The sequence below is a fragment of the Pseudonaja textilis genome, chromosome 4 (assembly GCF_049901715.1).
Source record: "Pseudonaja textilis isolate UNSWEBS1 chromosome 4, rPseTex1.2, whole genome shotgun sequence".
Lineage (NCBI taxonomy): Eukaryota > Metazoa > Chordata > Lepidosauria > Squamata > Elapidae > Pseudonaja > Pseudonaja textilis.
In genome coordinates, this window is record NC_141993.1 from 36,576,152 (window position 1) to 36,589,975 (window position 13,824).

General features: G+C 35.7%; 1 protein-coding gene across 3 annotated transcripts in view; it reads right to left on the reverse strand.

The window, feature by feature from the left end:
* Positions 1-13,824, reverse strand: part of LOC113439044 (scavenger receptor cysteine-rich domain-containing protein DMBT1-like) — a 52,427-nt gene that overhangs the window by 23,089 nt on the left and 15,514 nt on the right. For 2 of the 3 annotated variants that reach the window (XM_087932574.1, XM_087932573.1), the window contains exons 4-9: positions 12,127-12,150; positions 9,380-9,658; positions 8,596-8,619; positions 7,054-7,092; positions 4,122-4,430; positions 2,833-2,853 (exon numbers count right to left, since the gene is read on the reverse strand). In XM_087932574.1, the coding sequence (XP_087788700.1) occupies positions 2,833-2,853; positions 4,122-4,430; positions 7,054-7,092; positions 8,596-8,619; positions 9,380-9,658; positions 12,127-12,150 (696 nt within the window). The remainder of the gene's footprint in view (positions 1-2,832; positions 2,854-4,121; positions 4,431-7,053; positions 7,093-8,595; positions 8,620-9,379; positions 9,659-12,126; positions 12,151-13,824) is intronic. The other variant, XM_087932575.1, reaches the window with a different exon arrangement.

Consider the following 13,824-nt stretch of genomic DNA (forward strand, 5'->3'; position numbering starts at 1 on the left):
ATGCTATCTACTCCATAGCAGAACCTCTAAGCATAATCTTTGAAAAATCTTTCAGGACCAGCTCCTTGCCTAACCTATGGTCACAAGCCATGGTCATTCCCATCTTCAAAAAGGAAGACCCCAGCCTAGTTGAAAATTACAGACCAATCTCCTTATGCTGCGTCACCTGTAAAGTCATGGAATCAATTATTAACCAATCCATCATCCTCCACTTAGAGACAAATAATCTGCTCTCTAATAAACAATTTGGTTTCAGAAAAAAACTATCCTGTAATTTGCAACTCTTACATTGCAAAAACATATGGACTACACAACTCGATCAGGGCAAAACAATAGATGGAATCTACATAGACTTCTGTAAAGCCTTTGATTCAGTGGTACACAACAAACTGCATAATTGGATAGAAGTATTCCTGTCAAACAGACAACAAATGGTCAAAATTGAGAGTGTCCTATCACATTCTGTACCTGTCAATAGTGGTGTCCCCCAAGACAGCATTCTAGGACCAACTCTCTCCATACTCTACATAAATGACCTCTGTGATCATATTAAGAGCAACTGTGTCTTCTTCATTGATGATGTAAAGCTGTTCAATACCACAGACAATACTGCTACCCTTCAAAAAGATCTTGACTATGTATCAGAATGGTCAAACAAATGGCAACTTCAAATCTCAACAAATAAATGCTCTGTCATACATATTGGCAAAAAATAAAATACAAGCTGAATAGTCAAGACCTTGCTGATGATCCAAGCTCTGTAAAGGACCTTGGAATACTCATCTCTAATGATCTAAGTGCTAGAGCCCTCTGTAACTACATAGTCAAAAAGGCATTAAGAGTTGTAAACCTAATCCTACGTACCTTTTTCTCTGGTAATATCACACTACTAACTAGAGCATACAAAACATTTGCTAAACCAATACTTTTGAATACAGCTCATCAGTCTGGAACCCACATTACGTATCTGATATTAGCATAGTTGAGAAAGTCCAGAAATATTTCACAAGAAGAGTTCTCCACTCCTCTACTCGTAGAATACCTTATGCCACCAGACTTGAAATTCTAGACCTAGAAAACCTTGAATTATGCCATCTTTGGTCTGATCTAAGTATGGAATATAAAATCATACATTGCAATGAATACTTCAGCTTCAACCATAAGAACACAAGTGCACACAATAGATACAAACTCAAGGTTAACCACACCAAACTTGATTGCAGGAAATACGACTTCAGCAACAGAGTGGTCAATGTCTGGAATACTCTACCTGACTCTGTAGTTTCTTCCCCAAATCCCAAAGACTTTAACCTTAGACTGTCTACTATTGACTTCACCCCTTTCCTAAGAGGTCTGTAGGGGGCGTGCATAAGCGCACCAATGTGCCTACCGTCCCTTTCCTATTGTTTCTTTTATTTTTCTTATATGTACCCATTTCATGTATTCATAACTATGTATATACTTATACCTATTATCTTGTAAGCGATTGACAAATCAAAATAAAAAAATAATAAAAATAATAATAAATAAATAAATAAATAAATTCAATCTTCAATCACCAAGAAGGAGTTTTTGTTTCTTTGCTTGTTTTCACAGTACAGTAGCAATAGTATTTAGACTTATATACTGCTTTACAGTGCTTTACAGCCCATTCTAAACAGTTTAAAGATTTAGTATATTGCCCCCAACAATCTGGGTCTTCATTTTACCCATCTTGGAAGGATGGAAGGCTAAGTCAACCTTGAGCCTGGTGAGATTTGAATTGCCAAATTGCAGGCAGCTGGCAGTCAGCAGAAGTAACCTACAGTACTGTACCACTGTGGCTCAGTAGTTCAAATAATGCAAAATAGAGATGTGCAATGCTCGAAGAGGAAAAGATAGCTTGGGCAGGGAGACATGGCACATGCTTGGGGATTTTTTTAAAACATCTACCATGCACTCTGAAATCCTTAGATTTGATTTGGAACGTGAATGTGATAATATATTTATCCACTCTATTTTGGATAAATGTGTTCAGATAGCAACATTTTCTGCTTTAGTAAATAGAACTAAAGTTATAATAGTTTTTTTATTACTACAGTTAAACCCAGAATAGGTCATATTACCCCAATAAAGGTAAATTTGTGATGGGAGGTGGATGGGCTCCATTACGGTGGTGATAGGTTCACTGTTCTAAGACCTGAAAGACCAGGTTAGGGACAGATCATCATGGAGAAAATCTATCTGTGTGGTTGTTAAAGAGTTATCACTTACTTGATGGCACTTAATCTACTTAATAGAAATGTTTATCATACGACTAGATAACAAACACTGAAACAAATACAGAGCAAATTTTAGTTGCCAAATTAGTTTAGATTTTACAATTGGATCCTCGTGCCCTGTTTTGCAGATATTATTTCAAAATTACCTATTGTTAGCAATCCAAAATATATCAATAAACAAAGAATAAAGATGAAACACTCTGCACTTATTTCATCAAACAAATAAAAAGTCTCCTGCTTTGCTTATTTTGCTGTGTGTGAAAAAAATCAGATTGCCATAAACAGTGAATGGTCCAGATTTTACTGCGAGATATTTGTCCCTGGGTGTAGAGGCTATCTGGGTGCAGAAGAATAATCCAATATGTTCCCACATAGGCTCATTTTCAAGGAAAAAATGACATGTTTCAAAAATGAACAGGAGTCCAGATACTAACTTATTGGACAGCATCATGTTTGTCAGGCGATTGCTGGAACAACCCCCCCACCCATCTCCAAATTATCCACTCAACTGTAAGTCTTCAAATAATCAAAATGTACATTGAAATACACTTCTAGTGCCTCAGCATATTACCTGTTGTTGGTTGAACACTTGCTGAAAAAGAAAAAAAAAGGGACCTGATTACATTTTAAGAGATTTACTGTAGTAGTTCAGCCACACAGTGGCTGTATTGATATGCACATCCATTTCTTATCACACTGCTTGTAAAGTGGATACAATGACCAGAAGAATAGTATTTGCTTTGTTTTGCTAAGGCTGCAAAAGTTACTCACTTGTGCTCATTTCTGTGCCAACTATTTGGTTTCGAGAGGCCACTTCAAGGGTACAAAAAAGCAAAAGTGCTATGTTTTCCCATCACTGATTCAATGTAATTAAACGGCTCTCTTTGCCTGCACTGTAATCATCATGTAACTAATTTTACTTCGATAAAAGATTCTCTGGCAATATTAGGTGACTATTTCAGGGATGTTGAAGTTATTGTCTAATTTGAGAGAGCTATGCCTACCAGGCATTATCAAAATATTCCCCCGTACAATCACATATCCTTGAGATGATGGCTCAGTAGAGTCACTAAGCTACATGCTCTTTTACTACTCTCTCTGTATAGAATCCTAGCTTATATTTATGCATCTTGTCCTAAAATTTCCTGCAGAGAGCATGATCTCTTTGTGGCTTCCTCTGTTTAACCATTATTCAGCTACATCTTCCTGGGTTATATCTAACTGCACTGGTTACCAGGAGGCTTTGGGGTGGGATTCAAAATTCTGTTTATCTGTTTATCTGAAGAAATGTCTATCTACTATGGCTTCTGTGATTCCGTTCTATGCAGTTAGAGTTAGGATGCTTTGGATTCCATCAGTTATCACTGGTATCACTTCAAGAGACCAAGAAAACAGAGGCCTTGTTACAGCGCCTGGCCTCTGAAATGAAGTCCCTCTCAAGATTCATATGGCTCCCAATGTATTTAAATGAAGTCTTAAAACCTGGCTCTTCCCCCCCCCCCACACACACACACACTCATGGGTCTCCATTACAACAACAAGTGCAACAAGTTAACCTCAGTTGTATGCCAGGCTGGCATGACATTTTTCTTCAGGTAAAAGTTGCTGACATGTATTTCTGCAATTTTGCCCTATCCTTTTCTTTTCTTGGTGAATCTTATCCCTTTACAATTTTATAGCCATCATTTTTTTCTGGGTTTGTTTGTTAGTATCCTGGGTTTTCCTTAGGGGAGTTAGAATATTAAGTTCCAACACTAAGTACACTAAGATGTACAAACTCTCAACATTAACTACCAATGGGGAAAACCTCCTTCCCCCATAAAATATGTATATTGGTCTCATCACAGGATGAGAACGTACCTGAACAAATGACACCAGCATCTTCCTGGTGGTTGCAATTATGATTTCCCCAGCCTGAAGTTTTACATTCCAAAAGATGGGATTCATACCCACTGCAGTTCACGTCATCCAGGAGAATAGGACCATATCCTTGTCCAAAATAGGCTCCGCTTTTTGCTTCAATAGCTGGTCCACATCCAAGTTGTCTGCATACTACTGCCGCATCTTTTAGATCCCATATATCATCACAAACTGTCCCCCATTCTCCAAAGTCACGCCGAACTTCAACGCGGCCTCGACAGCGATTCCCTCCATTTACCAATCGGAGCTCTTAAAATTTAATTAATGAATCAATTAGTATGATTTCTCTTCTTGACAATTCACAAATTTTAATATGCAGATGTGATACTCAGAACCTACCCAACGTTGGCTGATCTCAAAACAAATAATCAGGGCTGATTCTATTGGGATTAAATTTTCTTGGAGGTTATTAGGAAATGCCAAATGTATTCTTATTTGGGAATTTTTAGAAAATTTAAGGAGAAGATGATGGCAATTTTTTCTATATTGTTGCTGGAAAATTAACATTTTGCATACAACTATTCAACAGAGCTATTTTTCTTTTCTTGAAGACCTTGGAAGAAAATGGGCATACTGAGATTTTGTGTTTCAGTTTCCAGCTTCCCCAACCAAGAGGATGCTGGAAAAATATTACAGGAGGAATAACAACAACAATATAGTTCATTGATATTGCAACACCAGATAATGTATGAATTGAAGAGAAACAACTAGAAAAAATAACAAAATACTGCGTTCTGCAAATTGATGTTGAGCAATTATGGAGGACAAAATCAATAGTACCAATATTAATAGAGCCCTTGGAGTAATACCCAAAGGGCTGCCTAGATCATGGAAATTTTGAACTTATCAGACCTGAATATCCTGACTTTGCAAAAAAAAAAAAAAAAAGTACCTTACTCAGAACTGCCTATATACTCAGACACTACCTTAACAGCTCTTAGGTCCTTGGTTAAGGCTTGAATTGTTAAGTTTTTACCAGTCCCAGACTATGAATAGAATTGAAGATTAAATCTTAAATAGTAGTAGTAGTAGTAGTAGTAGTAGTAGTAGTAGTAGTAATAATAATAATAATAATAATAATAATAATAATAATAATAATAATAATAAAGATAATAATAATTCCATCAAACTGTCTGCTCCAAGTCTGTGCTTTTTCACCCTGAAAAAATAAGATATTATTATACAAAAACAAAACCAACTTCCTCCCCAAAACTCTACCTCAATAAATATATTCCTGATATCTTTTTTTAAATTTATCATTCAAAAATCACTGTCATATCACAATAATGGTTTTAATTTTCTTTAATTATGAGGCGTGTTTGTTAATGTCAATAATGGATCGGAATACAACATTGAACATGTTCCCTTATGAATCCAATGTGAGGTATAATTTGATGCTTTTAAAGTCCTAGCAAATTCTTGGTTCTAACTATGGCAACCACCTGATGACTTTTCCAATACTTGAGGGAGCCAAACATATTTGATTTTTCTTGACAAAGAAGTTGAAATTCATTTTTATGAGAAATTGATGTTTTGGAATAAATATTTTTAAATGGGAGTGTGGTGGCTCATGTTAGGATGCTGGATTGGCAATTAGCAAGCCTGTTTTGAGACCCAAATGCTGCTGCAGGATGGGGCGACCTCTTATCCTTTGCTTCAACTCCTGTAAACCCATTAGTTTAAAAGTGGGTGATCGTAAGTTAATAGATGGGTCCCACTTTGGTGGGCAACTTAACGGGGACATGAAAGGAGTCCCAAGCCAGGTGTCGTCTGGACAACAGCGATGTCACTGGCTAATCCTTCAACCTGGAAATGCTTCAGTGCTTCCAACACAAGAGGGAGTGATTTTTAAATGGTGGGGATATTTTTATAAAGCAAGGATTAAAAAGGGAATAATTGCTATGTATCAGTTAGCATATACCAATACTTCAAAACAATTTTGATCTTGGATCCCTACTCCATATGGAAACATTCATGTACCTTTCTTAGCAACATTTTCAGAAAGAGGGACTGACTCCAAAACCCAGCTGCATACCTAGATTTGTGGCTTCTTTGTAATGGTGGGATTCAAATTTGTTCACTACCGGTTCTGTGGGCGTGACTTGATGGACATGGAAGGGGAAGGATACTGTAAACTCTCCAGTCAGAGGTGGTATTTGCTGGTTCTCAAAACTACTCAGAATTTCCACTACTGGTTCTCCAGAACTGGTCAGAACCTGTTGAATACCACCTCTGCTTCTTTGGTCCTAATCTAGCCCTACAACCATCAGCATAAAATGGTCCTCAAATATATTCTTTGCTATCCAGTTTTCTTGGTAATATATCAATAAAATTGAGTATACTTTTAATTGAGTATAATTGTATACTCAATCATAATAATAATTGTATAATAAATACAATAATTGACTATTATTTAGTAACAATTGAAAATGAAAGTATGAAATTGAATAAAATAAAATTTTATAATTTTATTTTCAATTGTTACTAGAGCGTAATTATTATTATATATACTTCCTTAAAAGATCAGTAAAATTAGGAAACCTGTGGAAAAAATCAATCTAGCAAAATTGGGCTGTAAAAATCCACACTACCACACTAAAAATCCACAGATGGCATCAAAATCAGAGTTTTATATTACTGTGGGGCTATCCCATAGTCTTCTGGAATTTTACAGGCCAGATATGAAAATTTAGCTGAAATCAATAGTCCTTGAAACTACAGCTTAAAAGATAGTGTTATTGTAAACCTAACTACAATCAGAAACAGAAAGAAATGTCACAGTTAATATCCAAATTATATGTGATTTCTGGATACCAAGCATAACCTTTTTTCATATTAGCAAATTGTAGGAAAGCACAGCGTATAATATTACCTGTTCTATTACTAGGTGGTCTGGTTGGTGGAAAAGGAGCTGAAAAAAGGAAAAGAGACATATTAAATTATATGACAGATAATAGCACACTAATAACATTTTACCCATGAAATATTTGAGGGTATGTCAACCATATTTGATATCTACAGCATCTGTATACACACACATGTACAAAATTTTCTTAATGAAAACAACTTGAAAGAAAAGAACATAATAGAAAGCATCCCATGTGGACTATAGCCATAGATATATTAATAGTATATTAAATTAGAAAATACCATAATCAACTTTCATTTGACTTCATATGTCTATCTAACAGTCCCTTATATATTTCTATCTGCCTTTTTAAAAGCCTTAATTTTATGAACTATCTCCATCTCTGATGGAGATGGTTCATAATAAGATAATTAAGAATAAGATATTCAAAATAAGAATAATTAAGTACAAAGATAAGTAACCAAATTCAGTTTGATGCTTTTAAGAATCTTGAGTGAGAACTGCAACGCAGATATACCTGCCATAGTGATTTTTCCCTATCTTGTTGTAAGAACTGATCACCTCAGGGGGGCACTCCAAATTAATTTTAGTGATTGCATCTGTATAATGTTACAAGATCCATACCATTCACATAATGATATCTCTGCCTGTAATTCCTTATATGCTACAAAAATACTGGTTACCATAACAACATATTTTGTATCAAAACTGAAAATAAACGGGGAAGTGAATTTTGGTTGGAAATGAATCAATGGAGTATTGCTCCTCTGTAACTAAATTTTTTTCAAATAAACCAACAAACAGAGCAAAGAAATTATATCTGAAAAAATGGATTTAAGAGAATTTCATACCTAACCAGGTCTTTTTTTTTCAACATAATATCTAACTATTAGACAGATAGTAACTGTGCAGTTTTTTAAAAATCATTTGCTAAATCATGCCACAAAAAAAGAGATAAAATTAAATAGTCAGAGTGCTTATAGTTATTTCCCTTATATTCAGATCAGTTCTTGGTTCTTAGCTCTAAACTGCTGTACAATAAAGAGGGCAGATGCCATTTACTTCTATTTCAAATCAGGATTTGTTTGGGTTTTCCTGAAGCTAAGGAATGTTGCAATTACACAGTACCAAAGAAACAAATTAATGGATCTTAATTACTCATCTCAAGGCTGAGCAACGGATATCAGGGACATATATGCATACGTGTGTGTATGTTTATTGTTTTTTATAAATAGCAAAATGTTTTACAACAGCAAAACTGATTTATATTTTGCAGCTGGATATGAATAAATTATTTTGAAGATGACCAGGCTGAGCTGAGGGAGGGGTCAAATGAGTCATAAGTCACAAGTCCCTAAGCACCTGCAAGAGATCTAATTCTCCTGATTTTTCAGATGTTTGATAATTGTATTAATTTAAAATTATCTGTTGATGGAAGCCATCCTCAGTCTGTCAACTACAAGAGGAAACAAGAGGCATTAAATCTACACATTGTTGTACACATTATTGTTCAGATGTTTGACAATTGTATTAATACAAAATTACCTGTTGATGGAAGCCATCCTCGGTCTGTCAACAACAAAAAAGGAAACATGAGGCATTAAATCTACACATTGTTGTACACATTATTGCTCATGATAAATATACTTTTATTTTGGTAATTATTTTCTGCTTTTCTAGGAAAATATGTAAATAGCTAATGCTTATATGATGAATTGCATAATCAAATAATTTTATGTACTGGAAAAATTCATGTAAATCAGATTTGCAGGTATAGAAAAGAGAATTATTTGGACAATAAGTACATTCATTGACCATTCAAGTTTACAACAGCTCTGAAAAAAGTGATTTATGACTGTTTTTCACACTTACAACCTTTGTAGCATCCCCATGATCATGTGATCAAAATTCAGATGCTTGCCAACTGACTTGTAAAATGGGAGAAAATTCACTTAACCACTGTCTCACTTAACAACAGAAATTTTGGGCTCAATTATTGTCATAAGTCGAGGGATACCTATAAATGAAGAAGACCCCAACTATCAGGGACTAATAAATGATTGGTCATGAACATATCGGTCAAACAAATAGTAACAATATCCTGTCAGCTTCCTTTTTGTATGAAGCTCTCCTTGATGATGGAGCATGAAATGTTTCCAGCCAATACAATTCATGGACGTATGGCTAATACAGCTAGTACTTTTGAAGGGCACTAAGTTGGAGGTGGCTGGGCCTATGGATATTGAATTGTACTTTGGACCTCTGTCTTTACTTCATAGCCTGATGTTCCTGGTATCAATGTGACAAAAAATCAGAGAATGGCTTATACCTGCACATGTGACTGCAACATTTGCGTTGGTTCGGCAGCCTCCTTGAAAAGAGCATTGCCGCAAGTAGTCTTCACTGCCAGTACAGAACACATTATTCAAGTAAGGGTAAGTGAAGTTGTTGTATTTGCTAACTGTAAGTGCTCTGCCACACTGCAGCTCCCTGCAGACGACCTCAGCTTCCCTCAGGCTGAATTGATTATAGCATGCACCAGTCCAGCCACTAAAGAAATAAACTTGAAGAAGACCGGAACAGTTTCTCGACAGCCTCACATAAATTCCTTTAAATAGACATTAAAAAATAGTGTTATTAGCAACAGCACTTAGCAATAGCCCTTAGACTTATATACTTCTTCACAGTGCTTTACAGCCCGCTCTAAGTGGTTTACACAACCAGCATATTGCCCCCAACAATTAGGTCCTCATTTTACTCACCTTGGAAGGCTGAGTCAACCTTGAACAGTGATATTAGAACTGCCAAATTGCAGGCAACCAGCAGTCAGCAGAATTATCCTGCAGTACTGCATTCTAACCACTGTGCCACCACAGCTATTAATTAATTAATTAATCATTAGGTGTCTACATATTTGTACATTTAATGCACACAAAATTATGGTTTTAAAATGTAACTTCCAAATAAATGTGGAATTATTGCCTTCTTTCAGTCTTACTACTTTTAAATGGGGCACACCAGAAAAGTCTCACCTTGGAAACACTAAACCAGGGGTGGGATTCTACCTATTTGGACCAGTTCTATAGAACCAGTTGTTACGATTCTGCACAGTTAGGAGAACTGGCAAATTGTGCCACTGCCTCTGGCAGCAGATTGTAGAAAAGTAGATCTGTGAGTGACTCTGTGATTCTGCAAGCAACTCAAACTGCCTGCCTGCCTGCTTTGCCTGCTTTGGGGTAAAAGTTGCTCATATACTGTAAATCTTAACCTTTTGTTTCCATTCCTTCTTCCGACAGGTTAGTGGCTTGTTTTTGATGTGACAACGATAGATCTGGGCAGGATTACTTCAGATTATAGATGAGGCTCTTCTGTTCAAAAACTCCCTGCACTACTTTGTCAGAAAAAATGGTGGGATAGGTCTCTTTTCCTCAGACACTTAGTTTATGTTTTATTTTATTATTCAATATACTCCTACCACCTCTGAGTAACTCCCAATTTAAAAAGTAAAGGGCAAAAGCATACAAAAATGTTATGGGTGGTCTGAATGAAAGATGCAAAAAGAAAGAAAGAAAAAAGAAAGAAGGAAGGAAGGCAGGGAGGAAGGCAGGGAGGAAGGAAGGAAGGAAAGAAAGAAAGAAAGAAAGAAAGAAAGAAAGAAAGAAAGAAAGAAAGAAAGAAAGAAAGAAAGAAAGAAAGAAAGAAAGAAAAAATAAAAAACATCCAACAGGATTCAACTATTGCCCTGATCAAAGTTTGGAAAGATAATTAGGACTTCAAAGGACTTCAAACTTAATCAGAGGGGAACCTTTGGATTTAAGGACTGGAAGGGGAAATATCATTCCAGAAGGAAGATATAGTACCACAACAGAGAAGGGTCTAGTAGAGTCCCTCTCGATGGCACTGCCTTTTCAAGTAGTGCAGTTTCAGATGACTTGATAGAAATGTTGACTTGGACTTTGCTATCGGACTATTTTTTTAAAAAGGTAATTTTTAACTGGAGCAGTAGAATAGCAAGGACTGGTTATGTTTCCACAGCTATTGATTTGGGATGGGAAAACAGATATTGCTGGAACAAAGCAGGGAATAACATTAGGGGAAATATGCTTCTCTTCACCATCCGACTGATAAATTCCATTCCTTTACAGTTTTAAGTAACATTTTCACTCCATGCCCCAATTCCATCCCCTCCCAAAATGCCTGCTTGTTTCTTTAGGAAAATAATTATTCTAAGTAGGTGTTACATGCCTATCAGCATCTTGACGCTGTTGTGCTTGTTGGGTAACTGTTTACATATACATACACCTTCCATAAAGGCTTATCTTTAAAACTTCTCTCTTCCCACCTCCATTTGAATGAAGAAGCCAATCTTTTCCTATAAAAGTCTTCCTCCTTAAACAAGCCATGATTCAAAGGCCAAAGAGCAGTTAAAGAAAGCAAACAGACAGAGGGCCAGAGTATGGTATGCTGACCAAGGAAGATTTGGATAATTGGAGTACTACTATATATGACATGGCAATTCTCTCTTGATCCTTAGGCCACTATAGCTTAATATTTTAAACTTGTATAACATTATAAACTGACAGATTGTAAACTGTTCAGAGTTTTGTGACAGCAAGTTGGGCAATATAATATATCAATACAATGTCTGGATTGCAAAAACCTAACTACTAGATGGCAGACAAGAATTCAATTTTTTAAGTAGTCTAGCAGTCATCTGACTCTTACAGCTTGGTACTAGTAGCCTGGGTGTAGTCATTTTTATTCCTGAATTATTTTTCTTGTGATGATTTTTTATAGGGCAAAGGCAACTTTATTTGTCACCTGTCTCATTTTCAAACCCTCTACTTCAAACTTTATTTGTCTAACGGCAGTTTTCCCAAATGGCAGTTTTCCAGATCAGAGCTCCCAGAATTCCAGTTGTGCATTTGTTGCACTTGGGAAGCAACTGGTTGACAAAGGCTGATATAATATAAATGATACCTATTATCTTGTAAGCAATTAAACCAAATAAATAAAATAAAAAATAAAATAAATAACAACTCTCACTCAAACCAACATAAATGTTTGAAAACTCACCATGATGATCAGTTGGGGTTGTAACTGAAAAATAAAATAAAAAATACGACAGTGATGTGCAGGAAAATCTGTTATTGCAAACTTGCAGCAGATCAGACTTTGATTTTGTTCTTGTTAGAAATAATATTTCTTAATAATACATGAAAATGATTTATATCTCTCTAGAAAGAAACCTTATTTTTATAAGCAGTTAATTAATTAAATGAACTTTTAAATGTCCAGAATGCAAACATGAAAGGGATGGGGTTTGTGTTACAGTGCTACTTCCACTATATTGCCTAAATTAATTCTCCTTGGTGGGCTTGCCTAATAGAAAGTTTGCAGATGTTCTGAATACCAACTTATACTGGGTTTGCTTAACATACACAAGCACCATGTTTGTGTCCAAACTTCATATACTGTATGGTTATCCTTGTATGTGGTGGACCCATTGCTATTGCAGGTTTTTAAAGTAGCATTAAATATTTTTGGTTTTGTGGACCAAAATAATTGTGATTTATTCAAAATCTATCATTAAAATAGCTCTGGAGTAGTGTGACGTATGAACATAGTTCTGAATAAATACAGCTGAAGATTTTATTTGAATATTTATAGGTTTAGACTCTACAGTTTCAGTAAACATGTCCACCTTTGGATGAATTTCATATTTTAAGACTTAATAATATGGATAATCTGTTCGGTCAAGTTTGATCAGTTGTGTGTCTGCTTGTCCCTTGCTCCTTATGGCTTCTAGCATTGAAGGGGTGTTCATCTGGGTCCATAAAGTTATATTTCTTCCTTGCAGGAAGACATGGTTCAAGCCTCAATAAAGTCTACAAACTAAAATGATTAAATTAGCAGTGATAGTCTCTGAAGTGTCAAAGGGTGTTAACTTTTATAGTTCAAGCCTCCTCTACCCTGATTTCATTTCTGTGTACAATTCGACTTTTGAAAAATTGTAAGCATACAATACTTCTCACTGTCTTGTATTAGAGATGCCAGTGAAAACCCAGTTATATATGTAGCTCAGGGTTGAATTGAGAAATACCAGTTGCACTGATGATATTACCTAGGTTGGATAATGAAACATCTGCAAGAAAACAACCAAGCTCAGAGAGCACCAAGGACCATTTAGTTCCTTTACACTGTAGCGATCCCCACATTATCAGGATTTAAGTCCCTGTGTTTGCAGTTACCCAAATATCCCTGCAGAGGGACATTATCTTGCTGGATAATAAAATGCAGTAGCTATGTGCACGCGCACACACACACACATATTCAGAAATATATCCTGAAACATCCACCTGTGTCTGCAAAAAGATATTTAATGGTTTGGAGGGAGAGTGTTTTGCATGCATTCCCATAAATTCTCAAGCTCCTTTTTCAAAATATTTGCAATTATCTCTTAATCATACAAAATAAGCCTCTGGTTCATGTCAGCTGAGTGCATATGATACTGGAGGTGGATTGATATGGTTTCATGAGAGTTGCAGTTCAGTCCAAAGCCAAATGCCACAACAATCAGTTCTCTATTTACATTAGTGCATGAACTGATTCACACAAAAAGGCAATGCAAAAAGAATCAGGAAGTTGTGGAGAAATATTATCTGTGCTCTCTTAAAATTACATATTTGAAATTATGTTTGAGGCAAATCTAGAAGGAAATTTGCTTTAAACATATAGTACTATATTTTAGTACTAAATTATGAGGTATAAATA